Genomic DNA, 19,843 nt, shown 5'->3' with positions numbered 1-19,843 from the left:
CTCACGCGACAGTGCTGCGACCCGCCGCGCTCGCGCCGCCCCTTCTGCGGCCCTTTGCGCCAGCCGATGCTCTGACTGTCTCTTTCTTGCTCAGCGCTTCGTTCCTTTCTCTCTTTGCGGTTGCCTCAGCAACTGCGGATGGTGTCAGGCCTCTTCTCTCCCCTCTCTCACCGGCTTTCAGACTTGCGCCGCGACTCGCCGCGCTGTCTTCCTGCCCCTCACTGGCAGCCGCAGCAGACTTCTTGCCAGGAGGCGCGGTGGATGGGGGCGCCCCCAGCGTCCGTTTCGCCTTCTCTCTGGCGTCGGTCGCCGCGGAGACAGACGCGGTGCCCTCCAAATCTCCCTCTTTGACGGCACCCGAAGGCGCAGAGACGTGGCTGGCTGCTCCAAGCGCTTGAACGCGCGTGGAGCGCCGCACACCCCCGCGAAAACCCGCTGCCGAAGGAAGGGACTTTGGCGGCCCTGAGGGAATGGCACACGCAAGAGAACGCGGCTCACATCACGCCCCGGCGAAAGGAAATGAAACCACAAAAAATGATCCGCTCGATCCAACGCCGAAATACAGGGCATGCAGGAGCGAAAAGGAGAGCAGAGAAGACGACAGGACAGATGAGAGGAGCGAACGGAGCTGGCACCAGAAACCACGAAGGAGCAGAGGCGAACAAGGACGGGGATCTCCATGAATCGATTTTAAGTACGAATTCTTTCAGCCTTTGCAGGAGTTTGCCTTTTTAGCGCTAACGGATTCACGCAGGAGGGACTCTGTGGGTCGCGCTCGCGTTCTGCTCGCCACGGAGGAAAGAGAAACGAAGGCGGGAAATACTCCACAGGATACCACAAAAAACCGTTTTAGAACTTCTGCGTAATTGTGTGAGTTAGGGGCTATGACCGGTGCAACTCCGATGCGCCGTATGGGACTGTTAAATGGAAAACTCGTGACTCCTTTTCCATAAAGTTTCGTTCCTCAGAACCAACGACACACAAGACCGCGCCCGCCCAAGGATATCCATGTGCGCAAACTCTTTGTGCGAATACGCAGAGAATAAAACTCGGAAAAAAACTTCGCGCCTGGATGCGCCAGCTAACATCGAAGCGCACCAGTCTCTTTTCGAAGCAGGACACTTTCCAAACGCTAGACAGCCCTGCGAGAAAACACTCCGTTCATGCAACAAATGCAACTGAGCGGAATTATTTAAAGTGACAATACAAACCCGCCCCCCACGCATTAACGCGCGGGAGAGACCTGGAAGTTGCGACACAGAGACACTTGAACACACACTTGAAATTCTCAAATCACCAGGCAGAGACCGGCGGACTTCATCGTTTTTTTTGAGACCTTTTTTTCGCGCGCTCACCCTCTTGCTGCGCAGCCCCGCTGCTTGCTGTGCCGCTCGCCGGTGGGGAAAGCAGCAGACGCCCCCCGGACGCGGAGAGCGCGAGACACCTCCTCGAACGAGCCGCCGGCGCCTGCGCCGGCACCTGTTTCTTCACGCAGCCGCCCGGTGCGCCCTTCTCGTTCACGCAGTCCGGGTCTTCTGCCTCTTGCGCCCGAGGCACTTCTCGCGCCGCAGTCACCGCCTGCTGAGCCCGTGCGGTGCCGAGACGACGCGGACCGCCGCCCTGTGCAGCCGAGGCCACAGCGACAGAGGCGAAGCGCAGACTCGCGCCCTGCTTATCCGCCGGGGGGGCAAGGGCATCGTCCTCTGCTTGTGCCGAGGACGCAGAAGGCTGAACTAAGCCTTCCTCAGCACCGCTCTCTTCCGCCGCGCGTCTCCTCAACCGCAGACTGGGCCGCCCCCGCGCGGTGCCGTCCGCCCCGAGGCCTTGGCCGTCTCCGCTGCTCAGCCGCGGACACCGTACACTCAGCGCCTCTGCCTGCGGGCGTTCTGACCCGACAGAGAAGGAGGAGCCGCACCCGCCGGCGCTGCCTGTCCGCATGCGAAGACGAGCAGAGACAGGGACTGGATAGCTTAGGGTGAGGCCAAGCCAGGGCTGCGCTGAAGTCGAAGAGATGCCTAGAGACACCTGCTAGGCAGCTGTGCAGCGACCCTTCTCGCGCTAGTATGGGGCGTACGTGGCTGCATCCGTTTGCTCAGACGAAGCCCCGAAAGCGCCACCAGATCTTCAAGCGATTGAAGCGAGGTCCACATTATCCGACACCGCGCACGAAACGCCACGAAAACAGCTCTGCGGTGGTGTTTCCGCCGCCTAACATTCGCACATGCTTCTACCTATTCAAACACTGCGTGCGCTCACACGTGTGCAGACGGCAGTCAACAGGCAAACCGGTGTGAGACCGGCTTTGAGAGAATTCGCAAGTTGAAGCGTGGCCTGACGCCTTGCCAAAAAAGTATGCTCTGTCCGCTGCTTCTGCTTACCGCTGGGGGCTACAAGTCGTCTTTTGGACGGGCGTTTCTCTTCTGCTTTTGGAGCATCGTGGCCTTCTCTCGCGCGTCTCAGGTCCTGTGAGCGTCCCTCGGGCTCTTGAAGAGATCCGCCGGCCTCAGGCTCATTTTCGCTGGCTCCGCAAAGCAAGAGAGGAAGAACAAGAGAGGGAGACGGTGACGAAGGCGGATTACGCTTTCTCTCCTCCACAGACACGAGCCCGTCGGGACGGCCGTCTTCCTGCGACTCCGCCGCCCCTCCCCCTCGTGGTTCGCTGCGTGTGAGCTGTCCGCCCCCCCGCGCCGACCCCGGAGGGCCGCTGCCGCGCAGCCCGTCGCTCGCCGACTCGGCTCCCCTCTCCGCAGCCTCCCCGGCCTCTCTTTCGCTGTCTCGAGGGGTATCGCCGCGCCTCTGTCTCCCTTCCCGCTCTGGGTCCGCTTGGTCGCCTGCAGGAGGAGGAGCTTCAAACAAGCTGCGGTTTGAGAGCAGCGAGAGCGAACTGAGGGGGTTTGCCAGGAGCATGTGAGCGACGTTAGTGCCGCGCAGAGACCCCAGCGAAGAGGAGCGGCGCCCGTCTGGTTCGGGTCGGCCTTTTTGGCAGTCGGCAGGCCGCGCGGCTGTGCCTGCGGGACTCTGCAGAGGACGCGTTCGACTCTCGGCGACCGCAGGCCGCGAGGAGGACGCCACACCGCTCACGGCTGTTTCGCTCTGCGCGTTCCGTGGCCTCCCCCCTGCACGTCCCTCTGCCAGAAGACAGCCCTTGTCAGCTTCAGGCGCACCGCGCGAGCGCGCACGGCCGTCTCGCGCGCTTTTTTCGAGACCGAGAAGCGTCCTCTCCACTTGGCCACCTCCTCGGGTGCACATGTCCGTCGCGTGAAGCAGCAGCGAAGGCGCGGCAGCGAGGGCCGCGGCGGAGACCGGGGGCTCGTCGGGTCGGAGGGAGACGGGAGGCGCCGGTCCATCTTTCTCTCGCGTGTCTTTCTTCAACTTGCCGCCCTTCGAGGGCACACCGCCTGCTGCCTTTTCCAGCGCCAGGGAAGACGACAGAGACGACTGCTGATCGAGGAGACCTGGTGGACAGTTTTCGTCGGACGACGCGGACGCGAACGGTGACTCATACGCCACCGAAGAGGGAGAGGCGCGGTGCGAAGCCTGACTCGGGTTCCGGGGAGAAGGCTGCACGCCAGAGGCCGCGCACAGACAGCCAACGCGCGAGAAAGAAGCGGCGCGATGGCGGCGGCCCTCCGCTCCGCTGGGAGGCGCATGTGCAGGACAGCGCGGCGAGGAAGAGGATGGCGGAGAAGACGGCCAAGAACAGAGGGGAGGCGGCGACGCCGCTGCGGGCGCCAGCTGGGACCGCCGCCGTCTCCGCTGCTGGGCCTCCTCTGCCGCAAGGACTGAGAAAAAGGAAGAACACACGACACGCCAGACGGGAATCGCGCTCTCGTTCAACCCCCCACACACAACCGACAACTCGAGACTTCCCTGCCAGGCGCTCCAGGGGCGAACACAAAGAGCGGAACAAAGAGAGAAAATGAGAACGGAAGAAAGGCGACCAAAGCGAGGACAACACGGTTGGCTATGAAAGACCGAAGAGACACAGGACACAGAAAGATCCTCGGGCATCGGTTAATCCGCGTGCCGCAGCATGCAAGCGGACTCCAACACCCGAGAGACTTCCGCCACCTGCAACTCGTCTTTCTATGACCGCGTGGCGTCACTGCCATATGCCGGAGTCTGCGTTTCTCAACTCTATTCTTTTCCTCTCTTCTCCTCCCGCGTCGTCTTTTGTGGCCCTTTTCTGACTCCCCCCTTCTCTTTTCTGCGCTTTCCAAGTTGTCCACTTTTTTTTGCTCGTCGACGCTGTCTTCCGCTGACTCACCGGCGCGCCAGTAGTCGACTTTTTCTCTGTCTTGAAAGCCGCCAATTTCGCGGAAGACGCGATTGATGCGCTGCAGTAGCGCGCCTTTGTAGTTGCGTTGACAGATCACGTGCGACAGCCGCGTACTCTTCAGCACGTGGGGGCGGTGTCGCTCCATCGCCTCGAAGGTCTTCTCGCCGAGGCGGAACTTGAGCACGTCGAGGTACCAGTTGTGCACACCGATTCCGTCGAGCTGCTGAAAGCAGACATCCGTGAACCTGAGACAGCAGCACAAGGCACAAACCAAGGGAGCATCGCCACGTCGATCTGAGCCGCACAGTCACTGAAGCGCGAGTGCACAGCGCGGCGAACATTCACAGCAATGCCTCTCGTCCCCTATTCGCAGGCAGACGAGGTGGGGGAGGCGGCTTGCCCGCAACAAGGACTTCCGTCACGCTTCCCTCGCCGTTCGCTTCTTGTGCGTGTCTGCTGCGCGTATATCCTCGATTTCTCTGCGTCTCCAAGTACATTAAGATACAAACGCAAGCTCGCTGTGTACGTGGGTGTATCGAAGCAGGCGACAGGAGTTACCATTGGTGACTCAGGGCCTCGGCGGCGGTGATGCGTCGGTAGGGGTTGTAGTCAAGCATGCGCGCTAGGAGGTCGAGGCCGTCGAGATCCAACTTCCCTTGCAGCACCACGTTCAGGTTCTGCCGTTTGTCGTGTTCAGAAAAAAAGTGGCTCTCCGAGCGGTTTCGAAACGGGTAGTGCTGCAGGCTGCACACGCGCGACAACAGACAACTCGCATCAGCGATGAACGACGTTCTGGAGTGACAAACATACCAATCGGAAGAGGGAAGAGGGGGGGGGGGGGAGGGAAGGACGAAGCTCGGAGCCACAGGCGCCAGTCGTGACGGACCCAGTGGACGCGCGACAATCCACCCTCAAGTATTTGCACACATAAACACGTAAATAAACATGTAGATCTATATACAGCGTTATATATAGATATTTATGCATATATATATTTGTGTAGGCAGGCATGGGGACGGCCCGGCGCAGGGTTGTGCTCTAGTTGGCGCCCCGTTCGTCCAATTGGGGTCTCACCTGCAACAGTTGGTCCATTCTTCCTCGGTCGGAGTGCCGAGGACTTTGGTCACGCGGATGAGGACTTCAAATTCCTGCGTGCCTTTGAAGAGCGGAATGCCGCGAATCATCTCTGCGATGATGCACCCTGCGCTCCACAGATCCACGCCTAAGCCGTAGTGCGCCGCCAAGCCGTTCTGCGCAACACACACACCCGCGCAGCCCACGAAACGTGAAGAGAGGAATGCCACGAATCATCTCTGCGATGATGCACCCTGCGCTCCAAAGATCGACTCCTAAGCCGTAGTGCGCCGCCAAGCCGTTCTTTGCTGCAAGCGCTGGCGCAGCCCCCGTGAGTCCTCCCCCCCCCCCCCCTCCCATCGGACGGCTCTGCCACGCGCCCTGGAACGCCAAGGCGGTGACACGCCCTCTAAAGAGGACGCGCCGCCCCGCTCCAAACGGCCGCGGGCGACCTGCGAGTCTCCGCCGAGAGGAGAGGCGCGCTGGCGCAAGTGCACTCTGTGCAGTACATGAGTGTAGAGTCACGCGCATGCATACCCGCCCTCAACGTCTTGCCTCGGAAGCGTCTAGCCATGCAGATATATAAATGTATATATGCACGTATATACATAAGGATGTATGCATGTATGTATGTAGGTATATATATATATATATACATGTGTGTATACGTGTGTACGGGTATAAGTATGTGCGTGTGCATGTATGTATGTATATATGTACTCGTGCAGGCACAGCACGCCGCTGTGTGTCAGGGCGCACCTCGTTTCCGTATTTTGCGCGATCTCTGTCGTTTGCCGGTTGAATTCGGCCGAGAAGGACTTCGAGCGGGCGATAGTAGATGGTGCACACCGTCGGCGTGATGTCGCCTACGTTGTAGCGCAACTCGCGACAGAGGCCCAGGTCACCGATCTTCAAAACAGCCGTCTCCGGATCCGTGCCAGTCAGCATGAGATTGTCTGGCTTCAAATCGCGGTGACAAAGCTGAAAACAGACAACAGACAGCGTCCACGCGAACGCTCAGAGGGAGAGCAACGGCGTCCGCCACGCCAACTCCAAGTGCACACTGCCTTCTCTTGTCTCTGCGTTCTCCCCTCCCCGCCGCAACCCGCTCCACAGTACACGACGATCCGCGGCAACCCTCAGCCGTTTTCCTCCTCTTCCGCTCCGCGTTCGCCCTTTCCTGCTTCACGGCGCCTGTCCCCCCCCCTCGCCCCCCCCCTCCCCCGGCTCTGTGTGCAGAAAGGAATTCTGCTTGCACGCTGCTTCCTAGGCGCGAGTCAGGTGTGAGGCAGAGGAGCCCGCTGCGCCTGCAGGCGCGTCCTCGCCCTCTCAGCTCCCCGTTCTTCCGCGCCGCGGCCTGTCTCGCGCTTACGTTTTCGCTGTGGAGGAAGGCGAGGCCGTTGAGCAGCTGGAAAGCCAAGCGCTTGGCGTGTCTGAGCGGCAGGCCCCAACTGAGAGGAGGCGGCGAGCCAGTCCCGCTTTCGTGGTTCGCGTCGGCCCCGCCGGCATTCTGCCGGTGGAGCGCGAGGAGCTTCTTAAGGTCGCCTCCGCGGCAGAACTCGTAGGCGGCGAAGACAAAGTTTTGGTTCGGCTTCAGCTCCTCCTTCTGAATTTGACTCTGCAGATGCGCGTACTGCTGCGCGGAGAGTGAACTTTGCTGCCCGCGAGCCCACGCCACGCGCTGCTGATTGATCGCCCGCGCGAGGCGAGGCAGTGGATCTACGAAAAGCGACTCCATACGCACTACGTTCGGGTGGTGCCCGCAGCCCTGAAGGAAAAGGAGATACACGGCGCGAGAGGCGCGAAATGAGTCAGAGAAAAGCAATCTCGTATCCCCATACGCATGAAGCCCAGACCGACGGAAAGCAGCGATACCAGAGGAACGCATGAAGTCGCCGCACCTTGGAAGACGACCTCGAATCCATTCATCCATCACTTTGTGCAGATTTGTTATAGAACGCTCCGCTACCGATCTACTATATATAGATCCCCTCCCTTCGAAAAAATTTTTAATGCATTTTTGGTATGGCAGGAGCAGAAGACATGCAGACAGAGCAGAACAGAAGTCATCCTCAGACGCCTCTACGTACTGCAGCGTACACCTCGAAAAACGGGGTGGGCTGCGAACCGAACCAACTCCCTGCGGAAAGCGATATCCGCCGCCGCGCCTCCCTCGCGTATGACGCACCGCAACAGCAGACAGCTCTCTGACAGTTGTGCAGCTGATGCCTTCATCCATGATGGTCCTCGTTTCATCTTTGTAGTACTTGACGGCGAAGTAGTTTTTCTCCGACTCGTCATTCTTCTCTGTCTTCTCTCCCGCCTTCTCTGCGTTGCTCGGCGCGTCGCGCTCACCAGCCTCGCCTCGCGCAGACGCAGAGGAAGAAGGCATCTCGCGAGCGCGGAGCATCGGACTCTTCTGCGAGTCTTCATCTTCCTCCACAGCTTTGTAGACGTCGCCGTACGTCCCCCCGCCCAAGCGCTCGACCTGCACGCAGGCACCACACAGCGAGATACCGGATGCATGAGGAGGAAGGCGGCTTCCGCACGGAGAAAAACGTGGAAAAGGACAGAGAATATAGGGACTGGAGGAGATACGAGAGTGCGAGGAAGGACGAGGGAGCCAGTAATGCTGGAGCAGCACACGACCGGAATGGGGGGCAGGGGGGTGGGAAGGGGGGGGGGGAGAGGAAGCACACATAGAAGATCAGCGCTACGCGCTAGGCGGGCCAGCCGAGGAGGAAGAGACGAGTCCAGTCCACAGAACAGGGAAGAAGATGCAGTTGAGAATCGGCAGCGGGCCGGAGGCGGCGAACGCGTGCGGCGACAGAAAAGAGACATGGAATAAAGGGGGCAAGGCACACTGCAAGAGGAGGCGGGAGAAGAAAGCAAAAAAGACAGGAGGCGGGTAATAGAAAACTTGTACCGCAGCAGATAGATGGCCAGGTCAGCGAAAAACAGCTTCCCCGGAAAACGAGAAACAGGGAGGCCGAGGTGAACAAGTTCCCGTGGCTTCGATGATGACATGCACAGCCCTTAAATGGAAGGAGATGGTGAATGGTAGAAGGAGCAAAACTGCCGCTTGGTCCGGTGAGAGAAGCAAAAGACTACTCTGGAAAACCAAAGCAGAATGGACTGGTCGCCCAGTTGGGCGACAGGGCTGGTGGACGCCAATGAACGGAGTGGGTGGGGGAGGGCGGGGGGAGATTGCAGAAAGACGACTACCCCGCATTCCGACGACAGCCAGTCGACGAAAGGTACCTAGAAGCGAATGCTGTGTTCAAGACTTACCAGTCGGAGTCTCCGTTCTATGCTGGGGCCGTTTACAGACGTCGTTCGAAAGGGCACGACCTGGTCAATCAGGTCGGCCTTGAAATCGTCGAGACTCATGGGGAAGAAGTCCGAGAGCTCACACGCGAGGAAATTTGAGATTCTTGAAGGGAAAAAATCCCTCGCTTTCAGGAAGACAGCAGACTGCCAAAGCGGACAGACAAGAGAGACGTTGGCCCCGCAGCGGCCCCTCTAGTACGAAGCGGAAGAGGAGCAGAACCCGCAGTGGGCTCGCCCTCACGTGTACGTACACTCGACTTTCCCTGATCCCCTGACCGAGACGTGGTAATTTCAGGTGTACATACACTCCGTCTCCCCCTCAAACGCCATCTTAAATCAATCGAAATGCTCGAGGAAGGCCTGGAAGTGTCCTCGGGGGCGTACACATTCGCGGTTGCTCAGGGCGCCTCTCAGGGCCACATCGAGAGCAGAGCCTCCTTCTTTAAAGTAAGACGGGAACAAGAGTGCCGGAACAAGTAAGGACATGTGTGTAGTAAACGATTAACCTTTCCGCAGGCTGACGCCCTAGTAGGTGTGCGTTACGCGTGAGACGGCGAGACCGCTGATGTCTCTCTCTCTCGCGTCCCAGTTCGAAAAGGGCGTCTACTTTGTCATTTTGCTACGGAAAGGGGGGGGAGAGGCGGATAAACACAGGGGACGTCGCTTGGTTCGGCGAAACAGCGGCTTGAACCGGTTTTGGCACGACCCTCGTGCGAGATGTAGACGCGCGGCGAGGAACTACCCCGAGCCGGGTGAGAAGACACAGCGCGGCGCAGTGAAGGAAGGCGAGACGGTTTCAAGGAAGCAAGTGCATCGCCGGGAAAATGCCACGCAAAATGCCTCAGATAAAGACAAAAGAGAGGTGAATTAGGAAAAGAGAGCCTCTTCCTCAAGAATTCCTTTTCATCGAGTGCAGAGCCCGCCTCCACCTCGGTTTTTCCTTGCGAACCGTCACACACTGTGCAATACTCGCAAGGGAGAGAAGATCTCTCTCTACTCCCTCAGCATGACGCGTTTCGAACAAACCTGGCGGCGTCCGTAGGCAGAAAAAAAGACTTCCAGGATATGCGAGGGAATATAGGAGCAATCACAAAGGAAAATACGTAGGAAAAGTGGTACTTTTCACCCTTGTTAACAGCAGCAGGCGTCATTTGGCGTAGCGACGCTGGGGGGCTCGCACAGACGACAACCCAAAAAAACTAGGGTGGCGTTTTCAACACCCTTGTCATCGATGCGCATCGTCGCCAGCGGTTGCAAGGCACACCGCGAGCTGTGTGTGCAAGAGCAACCCCATGACGAAGAGAGGCGAAAGCATCGAGGCGCAGGACAGTAAACGCTCTTTATAGAGGGAAACCGAAGAACATGCGCATCTCCTTAGGGACAACGCAGGCATCTTCCTCTGCGTGCGAACGAACCACAGTCGCCAACACTTCCCGCGGGCTATGGTGGTGGCGACGGCAGGCGACTCGGTCGGTCTCCTCCGTTCCAACTTTAGATGCTTCACGGTATGCACGAAAAAAAAGAGACAGAGCGAAGAAAACGGGTAAATAACGCGGAGACCTATGGGGAATGAAGTGTGCAGGAGGCTGGCGTCATGTATTAATTGATATACGTAAAACCCGTCCTTCAGGCTTCGTCCCGTGTTTGTAGATGTGCCGTCTGCGGTCATTTCCGATCGGGGAGCGTCGGTCACAGCAGGAGCACGGCCGTCCATGTATACTGCAAAATTACTCACACATGTGTCTGGGAATGCCTGACAGGCTTCTAAAACGTCACGTTCAACTCCTGCCCGTAGCATCTACGGGCCGCAGCGAGCACGCTTGGTCAGATATCGGACCGCGTCTGCGCAGTAGTTACTCTTGGTAGCCTTTGCTCAAACCTGTGAGGTTACAAAGGTGGACAAAGCTGCATGCGCTCCGACCCACGTGATCATTTATGCATAATTCTATATCTCTGCAAGAGTACACTTCGGCATATCTGTTCCGAAATGCCCACACTCTGCTTCGCGGGTGTGCATAGCGGGATTGTGCGAGCTGCGCTGGGTAGCCAGTCAGAGGTGCGGCCTGAGGCCACTTCCGCTCTCGTCTCCCTTCTCATCGTGCCAAGGGAGTCCAAAAGGATCCATTTGTCTACAGTGCTTCGCACGTATGTCATGTAAGGACGTCTACCCGACGCAGCAGAGCCTGAGCAGAATACCTGTGTGCTTGGTTCTCCACAGATGTTACTTGTCGCCTAGTAGAAAGAACTCTAAAGAACGAAAGAAACGTCGCTGGACCACGGTCCCGCGGATGACGGATCAATTCCGTAGGAAAGCCATTGTATGCAAAATTGTCTAGGTTGTTCCGAAGACCACAGCGAGCCTTCTGGTTTGGGAGAGGACGAAGACACATGCTTTACAGATGAAATACCGAAAATACCCTGTGTCTCTCTGTTCCCGCAAAACAGCGCCCCCAATCGGGTTCCCCTCGATCTTGAAACTGCAAGATATCCAGGCTCACAGTGCACTGTTCTGTTCATTGCTGCTATCCTGTCGAACGAGCCTCCAGAGACAGTAGATGTCGCTCAATATATATGTACATATACATATCTAGAGCAACAGCGATTTTCAAGTCGGTGTTCCAATTACCACGACAGTAACTCGCATTCTCCTCCACAGCAGGCAGATGCCGGCCGATGATTTGATGGAGAAACACTGACGCGGATACAGAGCAGGCAGACACTCTGTGGCATCGTGCCACACAAGGAAACGAGAAGTAACTGTGAACTCGGACAAGACACACCCCTCGGGAAAGAAATAATGACAAGCGACAGGCATCGCAAACGGATCAGGTGGCCGAAAACGAGCATCAGCCAAGGAAAACAAGGTCAAGACAAAGCACAGCGACAACTAACAAAGAAATCCCCTAGAGGGGCAAGTGGTCGAAGTTATAGAGACTCCCCAGTATACAGCGTCTCTGCGGGCTTCCACTATGCCTTCTTAGCATATCAAAAAAGAAACCGAGGGCGGTCTGCTGCCAGTTGCCACGCCCCGCACCCACGCGCTCCGCCGCCCTCGTCTCTCCACCAGCTTCTCGTTGCGAACGACGCTTCACACAGCTAGGTTGACGCCAGCGATAAGTGCTGTGACATTTGAAGCGCATCCTTCGGTTGCATCTAGCATCATCAGTCCGCACGCGAGAAGTTTGCTTCCATAGGGCGTGGCTGCGTCGATAATGCTTTTTGACAGCTCAAGCACGACCATGGAAGGGAGAAGACCGTTTTTCCTCAGCGGGATCACCTTTAGATTGGAGTTTCCGCTGGAACACAAGTCCTGCAGAAACGGCTGGAAATCACTCAGATCGTTCAGCCTGGTGCCGGCCAGGACGAGCTTCTTCAGTGCAGGCGAAGGCGTAGAGCAGAGGTAGGGTCCTAAACCAGTGCTCAAAAAGGGTTACGTTATGAAATTGTCCTGCAAGTAGAAGCGCTTTATATGGCAGCCCTGCCTTCCGGTCCGAGCACTTCTTGCGCGTCCTGATCCTGCGTATAACCTTGCCTGCGCGAGAAACGAGGCGCACGACAGGTGGGAGGACAACGCAGCTGGTGCGACTGTTATGCTGTTTCTCGAACGGGACAGATCTCAAAAGAAGATGGCAGAATGCCTTCTCGTACATAACTATGCTCGTATTCTCCGGGTGTTGTCCCTCATAATAACCTAACTCTTCCTCGTCATCTGCCCCTTCATCGGCAGCGGCAAGAGCATCGAGGTGGGCCTCCGCGCCGGCAGAAGAGACGCGGCTGTCATTGAGAATATGCACTTCGAGGCTGGTGCAGAAGCGCAGGCGGTGCTCCGCTAGTATCCGAATTCCAGTATCGCCCAGACGGTTATACGTCCAATCCAGTTCACACAGCGAAGGCGCAGCACGGACGAGGCTGGCCAACGGCATTGCAGACTCCGGATCCAAGCCGTTCATTGTCAGATTGACTTTCTGCAGAAACGGGCTGTACGTGCACAAGAGCCGCAGAGTCAACGAGAGCGTCGCGTTTGCCTCGCGGATGCTCTTGTTTTTCGTCTTACTACAGTATAATGAACTCACAACTTCCCAGTGGATGCGTGGCAGCCACTGCTGAACCGGGCGCCCTCGAACGCGTAAGTGTGGGCACAGCAGGAGCGAGCGCGAGGATAACGGAGGAAGCGGAAGAGCAGAGCCCGGAGCAGGGGAGAGAAAAGAGTGAGTCGGAGAGGAATTTCTTGAAGACGCAGCGCAGGGAAGACGATGGCAAGACACGGCAGCATGGCAAGAAAATACAAACCCCTAGACGAGGTCGCAGAGGGAGTGCGGCTGGTATCGTGGGTTACCTTCCTCGGTGAGTCGACCCTGCAGCTGCCAAGCGTTCTTCCTCTGGCAGAAGCACTTTTTCGCCTCATAAAGGCGTCTTCGTCCATGCTTTCCACCTTTTCATTATCTCCCCCTGTGCACTCTTCCTCGCCTCCGGCCGGCTCGCTGGCATGTGCATCGCTGTCCCGTGCCCCACCGGATGGACGGAATGCGGAAAGGACCGGACAGCTGAAACGGGGGACCAAATGTGCTTCAGCCTCCCCTTTTGGCGCAAGACGAAAGACAGGAGTGGAGGACGGAGGCAGTATGTGGAGGGCAGCATGGGGGGAACTCCGACAAACGGCGGCGAGGCGTCCAGTTTCCACGCACTGCAGACAGGAAAGAAACGCGGGAATCGCACACACTTGAGGAAGTGCAGAGGCGGCGGAGGACGCGGTGACATGCGCATGGTCGCGCGCCACAAAAGTGAGGTCACGACGAACCGCACAGAAGGAAGTTCGACGAGATGCAGCCATGGCTGAGGGGGAACCCTGGGCGGAAAACCCCGCGGATCACGAAGGAGGGCAAGCGGAACCGGATGCGCAACTGGAAAGGGGACTGTAAAAGCGCGAGAACCTTGACGGGGGAGACGACGCAACACAGCAATCATACGAGGGAGGAGGGCCAAATGACCAACGGGGTGAACAACATGGCGAACGCAGCGGTGCTGGCAGAGGACATGGTGGGGCGCCTCTCGCCAGCGACGTCAGCTGCTCTCCTGTGGCTTCTTCCCGGTCCGCCCTTGTGTCTCTCAGACTGACACAGTGGACCGGGGAGATGTACAGTTCGGCGAGCTTTCAAGAAAAATGTCACACAACGGACTACAGAGAAATACGAGTACTTCCCCAGCAAACCTCTCTGGCTATATGCCACCGTGCATACTTGTTCGCGATAACCCAACCGCAGAGCCCGGGCGAGACGAAATATTCGGTACAAGCGACGGAGACAGCCGGAAGTGACCGTTGAGCAGCCGCGCCGAGCCACGTGTGTTTTTCTTCGTTGGACAGCCGCCCATCTGAGCACTGAGCCGCGGATCTCAAAGGACAATCTCTACCCTACATACAGACACATTTCCTAAAGACGCTCCGCCTTCCATTGTCCGTACGGACCGGTGACCGGCGCACACAGGAACACAAGCGCCCGCTATACCAGTGGAGTGGTGAGACAATCGCGGCGCCAGCGTTCCTCTTCTGTATGCGTGGCTACAAAAGCGAACAAACGAAGTCCTCAAGGTGAATGACGCTTCCTGCCTCTCTGGCGCCCCATAAACCCCACTGACCGCCCTCGTTTGTTCAGCGGGCAACAATTAAACAATCGGCGGGCCGCAAGAGGTCCCGACAGCTTCACACTGGAAGGGCAGGAAAAAACTGCCGTCGGCCCTCGAGTCGATACGGAAAAAAACGGAAACAATTTGGGGCCACGGTAACCAGATTCATGCTACTTTTCTGTGAGGAACCCCGCTCGGGTACACTCCTTGGGGAAGTCGCGTATGCTCGCGTCGCGCCATCTCCTCTGTCTCTCACAGCGCCCATCAACCGCCGAGAGCGGAGAAAGCATGCACTCTGACGGAAATACGCATATGGCATGCCTGATTTAGTAGTCTTCACAGGGGAGTTGGGTCCTTTTCCGATATTTGCCAAACGAGGAGACACGTATGCCTCCGGATCTCGATAAAGGCTGTCGTGGGCTCCGCGTAGGTTCGTCCCGGTGTACAAACGAGCGAACTGAGATAAAAAACTCAGGGGAAATACAAGCAATAGAATCACCACTGTCTCCGCTTTTCCACTGGATTTGCCGCTGAGACGAAGTGGTGGTATGGATCCGTAAAGCCTTCGAGTAGAGATTTTCAGTCCCTCAGAAGGAGGTAGGGTGGACGTCGCAGGCTCTCTACCTCGCAGAGCACGAGTTTCTTGGGGTGAGGCATGACTTAGACACACAATCTAAAACCGTATCGCGGCGCCACACCTCCGCCCGGAGAGAGAGTGTCTGTGTAGAGGACGCCTCTCAAATCCTGCTTCACAGCACAGAAAAGCGCGGCCGTGCCGCACGTTGCTAGGCTCAGGCTGCGTTGCTTTGCTGCGGCCCGTGGCGCGGCAGGTACGGAGGTGCTGCCAGCCAGCAGTGAGGTAATCAGGCGGTTTACAGCGAACGCCCCGACGCACAACTGTCCCTGACTGGTCTGCGCCCCTTTTTTTTCGCTGACACAAGCGAAGAAACCGAGATTCAGTGCATTAATTGGCCCTGAGAGAAACCCGCAGCAAGACTGCGATTCAAGAGGTTGCGGCGGCGCAAGGGGAGTATGCTGCCGTAGAGGACAGATACACAAAGCACTCAAACTCCTGAGCGAGGGTGCAGCGCGGGGAGACAGACATTCGTACAAAAGAATCTAAAATGAGACGTCTCGGGAGACCGGCGAGGGCAGCAGTTGCCGCCGAAGAACGCCGACTCTCCTGGTGACCCTGTTCAGCCAGAGCTGATGTGGGGTTTCAAGGGCGTAAACGTCTCTCTCGTGGCACGCGCTAGGGCAGAACCCGGCGAGCTCTAGAATGTCTTGCTTCTACGAGACGGAAATCTGCGCTCTCCAGTTGGAGCCGGCGGTACGTCGACCCGGGAATCCGTTGCGACGGGCAGCTAGTATCCTGTGTGTATGTGTGAGCTTTTCGATGCGAGTGGATGGAATCCTACGATAATGACGGCTCATCGCGAATTTCGAGCTTTCCTGTCCTGGTTTGGGCGTACGCGTGTCTGGAGTTCCGCTGCCGCGCCGTCAAGGCCTGACCCGCTCCCGTGAGGGACTCTGGCGGCGTTGCGACAGAGCGGACTCCACAGAAAAGGCGAGGAGACTTGCACATCCGGAAACAGAAAGTCAAGCAGCGACGCAAATGGAGCCGCCTGTGCAGAGTTCCTACATGCTAAAAATCTCCTCGGGTTTCCTTTGCTGTCGCTCATCCTTGTGTCTTCCGTGCGCGCCCTAGTCGCCCGTGCGCGCCAACGCATGCAAAAATGGAAAGCTCTTCGCCGTCGCGACAGAGACGTCTCAACGGAGTCCGACAGTCGTCGACTTTTCTGCGTGACGACCCCGTTTCACTTGTCACGTGCCACCGAGTCTGGCTTTCTGTTTTCATCTTATCTTCAGGAAAGTAGCCAGAACCGGTTTTCTGCTTCCTTCCACTCCAGCTTGTCTGCAGCTGTCTTCTTGCGCCTGTCTGCCCGTTCGTTCGCTTTTCTCGCGTTCCCCTTCTTCTGCCCGTTTGCATCGTGAAGGGCGTCATCCTTCCGGACCGACGTATCGTTTCTACCCGTTCTATCCATTTGCGCTCCTTTTTACTATCTTCTCGTCCTCGCCATCTATATGGGAAGCACGTCGCGGACTCAAGTCGCAAACGCGCGCTGCCGAGGTGATATTTTCAAGGATTTAATGCCAAGCACGAGGGGATTAGGCGCCGTCGCCGTTGCGGTGTGTATCTCCTGGATAACATTGCAGTAATACTGACTATTCTACGGCCATCAACGCAGCCCGACACGGCTCCACGCCTGCGAAGACTCAGAGCCTCGTCGGTGTGTCGTTTGCCCCTCTTTTTCTCCTCCACTTTTCGCGCCGCTGAAAGCGACCGTACCGCTTCTGCTAGTGTTGTATTCCCGTGGAGTTTTTCTCCCTCTCTCTGTTCAAAAGAAGGCTGCAGCTCCATCGCGGTGTCTTTCGAACGGTTTCATCCATTCCCTCTGCACCTCTGACCTCGAGCGCCCGCCTTGGCAGATCGTTTCGCTATCTAGGTCTCCTCTTTTTTGCCTCTTCATTTCGCGTCCTCTCTCTCTCCTGTGGAATCGAGGGCCTGCATGAGTCTGAGTTGAGGTCTTTCAAAGCGCACAAGATGGCGAGAGACAGAGCCGACGAGGTTGAGTTGAGCGGCCGCGCCGCCGCCTCCTTGGATGCGGAGGAAAACACTCTCCACACAGCAGGGGGAGACAACGCTGAGGCGGATGAAGAACAGAAGCAACTCGAAAAGATCCTCTCCAACATGCGTAAGACTTCCTCGTAGAACCCTCCGCGATGTTTCTGTGTCACGCCGCACATGTAGCGCCACTGTATCTATCTATCTACCTGCCTGCCTACCTGTCTATCGATCCGCCTATCTTTGAAGAGTAGTGGCTGCATATATATATGCATGTATTCTGTACCTGTTGTCGACTGCAGGTGTACATAAATATGTATATCTCCGCAGTCCCTGGAATGTGCGCAGGGATTTTTTGAGGCTCCTGCGAACGCGGGCCTTTCTATCCCTTTTTCCTGTTTTCTTTCCGCAGGCCGGATTTCGAATCTCTACAGCGAGGCTGAGCTTCTGCGCGCGGTGGAGGACTACGTCTTGGATGTGAGGCACTTCACTCAGTGATACTGCACTCCGGAGGCTGCGCGCTACAAAGTTGTTTGCCTCTTCTTTCCGAAATATAAGGGGCGGTGACTCTTTCCAGTCTGCTTTTTCATCCCCCTCGTTCCTTTTTGCGCGTCCCCGCTCTCTCGTTCCTCCACTTTGACGCGGCGCAGTTCCAGTCTCCTCTCTGCCCCGCAACCGATCAAGGCGTTTTCCTCTTTTCCCGAGGATTATGTTCGTTCGCTCTCTTTCGTCGCTGACTACCCACAACCATCTTTTGTCATTTCGCTCTTTGTTTGTCGAGGTCCGAACAACGCAATCACCGCGAGCTGCTGCTTGATTTTCGCGAAAACCAGCGGGCTTGTCTTCACCAGCAGTTTCCCCGTTCCGCCTTCGTTTCCTCAGGGAGACGTGAGGGGGGAGGGGGGCGTAGCAGCGTCCGTCGGCTTGTCCCGAGGCGGTTTTCCCTCTTTTCACCTGCTCGACATGTGTCTCTGCTCGCTATGTTTGCTGTTTCTCTTCGCAGTGCCTCACTCACTTGGGCTACAGCGAACACCGCGTCTTCTCTAACATTCGCTTGTGTCTGGCGTCGATCGCCTGCTGCGTTGGCGCCTACGCGTCGTTCTTCGTTCCCCTGCCGATTGACAGCATCCAACTCAAGGTCGCGATTGTAAGACATTCAGGGGCCTCACAGAGGGTTGCGCGGAGGTGCCCGCTGTTTTTCGCGTTTTCCCCGATCCTCAGCGCCATTAAACCCTATTCGAGGAATCATCGTGCCTCTGTTCGATTTGAGTCAACACATAAAATCATCGAGTGTAACGGTATGCTGAAAGGACCGGTGGCGGCCGCGGCGTGGCGCCAGTTGACAGGCAATCTCGAGCTGCAGAGCGAAGCCGCAAACTCTAAACCCTCAACCTAAGAAAAGGCCCGGGGTCGTGACTTGAAGGTGGAAGACAGAGGCGTAGCGCGAGCGAGAAGAGAAGGACTCGAGAGAATGTCCATGTCGAGGCGCTTCTCAGTGAGGTGATAGGGATTGACGCGCGCCGGGCGTGAAGACAGAAGCTGCGAAATCTTTGCGCTCTGTTTTGGATGCCCAGATTGTGTGCTTCCTTGCCTTCGTTCCTTCAGGGTGCGTTCTTCGGCGCTCTGCTCCTTCTCCTCTGTGTCGAGACCTTCTTCGTGAAGAACGCGATTGCCTGCTTCAAGACGAAGCAGGTATGTCTCCGCAAGGCGCGTACGCCATCGAGGCCGCGAACCAATGCAGAGAGAAAGAGAGAGGAGCGAGACTTTCACCACGAATATATGTTACAATTTCAGTCTATTTCCAAGTCTTATTTTAGCTACTTCTCATGCAGCAGAGTAAAAGGGCGGGGCCCTGCGGCGTCGCTTCCGGTTGTTTCGGTGGCCGTTTCTTCCCTGCCTCGTCCGCGTTCCGCCCGTCGCAGCTCACCTTCCTTCCGCGACCCACACTCTCCTTCGCGGCCTTTTTGCATGCATTTGCTCGCAGGGAGTTCCATTCTTCGTCGACTGCCACGTAGACCGCGCCACGAACGACCTTGTTCTCGCAGTCCGCCAGAAAGACGCTTGCCTCTCAACCGCCTCCAGCGTCGGGCGCTTCTTTGACGAGAAGGGGTGAGAAGCGTTTGACGAGACCGAGCGGCACGATACAGACGAATAGAGCGCACGGGATGTTTACGCGGAGGGGCTGCTGTGTGGAGTGCAGTGCGACGGTGTATAGCTGAGCTGGGATCTCGTGGCGCCTTGAGCGCGGGCGCGCCGAGGCTGCGACGCCTGGCGGGCTTCTTGGGGAAGCAGAGGAAGGGCGACGACGAGGAAGCCCGGCCGAAGGAGGGGCGCGTTCAGGGCAGAGATGCGGGATAGGTCAAGCCTGCGAAGTTGCAGTAACTTTGCAAACTGCTTCGCGTGCTGTTCATTTCAGGTATCTGTTGATTGACACGCTGTACGCGGAGCTTCGAAAGCTCCTGAACGACTTCGAGCAAGGCGTCACTGACGAGACGAAGAAGAAGCCCGCGAAGCGTGGCAAGCGAAGCAAATAAATGCGATATCGCCGCCCCGCGATGAGGCGGCTCGCGGGCCACCGGAGATTCGGCGCCGCCGCGGGGGAGACTTTCTCCTTCCTATTTTCTGTGGACGCGCGGCGACACCGTCTCTCGCCTGTCTCTTCTCTACGGTGTCTCTCAGTAAATGTGCGTGCTGCCTCGAGGGCTCGGAAAGCCGCGTCTTCCTTGCAGCTGTGTGAGCTGCAGGATGCGGTCCTGTCTCGCGTGTCTCCTTCCCCATGTCTTTTTCTGAAGACAGTGACCATTTGTGTCTCCCGAGACTAAGTTTTTAATCTATCGACGCTCCCCAAGCCTCAGCCTGTTCTCAAGGCACGCGCGAGCGGCCTCGACGACAGAAAGAAAGGAGACAGCCTG

At 57.4% G+C, this 19,843-nt stretch overlaps 3 protein-coding genes across 3 annotated transcripts; 1 reads left to right on the top strand and 2 right to left on the bottom strand.

The window, feature by feature from the left end:
* Position 1: 1 nt before the first annotated feature.
* BESB_083560 (putative cell-cycle-associated protein kinase CDK) lies at positions 2 to 8,743 on the bottom strand (the record flags this gene model as incomplete). Its single annotated transcript, XM_029366706.1, has 10 exons — positions 2 to 462; positions 1,356 to 1,997; positions 2,379 to 3,782; positions 4,268 to 4,524; positions 4,838 to 5,023; positions 5,354 to 5,529; positions 6,113 to 6,334; positions 6,726 to 7,121; positions 7,542 to 7,841; positions 8,645 to 8,743. The coding sequence occupies 10 exons, from the start codon at positions 8,741 to 8,743 to the stop codon at positions 2 to 4; spliced, it is 4,143 nt and encodes a 1,380-aa protein (XP_029217166.1).
* A 3,405-nt stretch (positions 8,744 to 12,148) lies between these two features.
* BESB_083550 (uncharacterized protein) lies at positions 12,149 to 12,606 on the bottom strand (the record flags this gene model as incomplete). Its single annotated transcript, XM_029366705.1, has 2 exons — positions 12,149 to 12,215; positions 12,332 to 12,606. The coding sequence occupies 2 exons, from the start codon at positions 12,604 to 12,606 to the stop codon at positions 12,149 to 12,151; spliced, it is 342 nt and encodes a 113-aa protein (XP_029217165.1).
* Positions 12,607 to 16,910: 4,304 nt separating this feature from the next.
* On the top strand, positions 16,911 to 19,465 carry BESB_083540 (uncharacterized protein; the record flags this gene model as incomplete). The annotated part of the gene is made up of 6 exons (XM_029366704.1): positions 16,911 to 17,061; positions 17,344 to 17,408; positions 17,935 to 18,078; positions 18,537 to 18,623; positions 18,916 to 19,040; positions 19,348 to 19,465. 6 exons carry the CDS (start codon positions 16,911 to 16,913, stop codon positions 19,463 to 19,465), a joined length of 690 nt encoding a protein of 229 aa, XP_029217164.1.
* Between the last annotated feature and the right edge of the window lie 378 nt (positions 19,466 to 19,843).

This window comes from Besnoitia besnoiti, chromosome VIII (genome assembly GCF_002563875.1).
Source record: "Besnoitia besnoiti strain Bb-Ger1 chromosome VIII, whole genome shotgun sequence".
In the NCBI taxonomy this organism is placed as follows: domain Eukaryota; phylum Apicomplexa; class Conoidasida; order Eucoccidiorida; family Sarcocystidae; genus Besnoitia; species Besnoitia besnoiti.
Note: the sequence above shows the minus strand (reverse complement) of the source record. Positions and strands in the feature narration are given on the sequence as shown.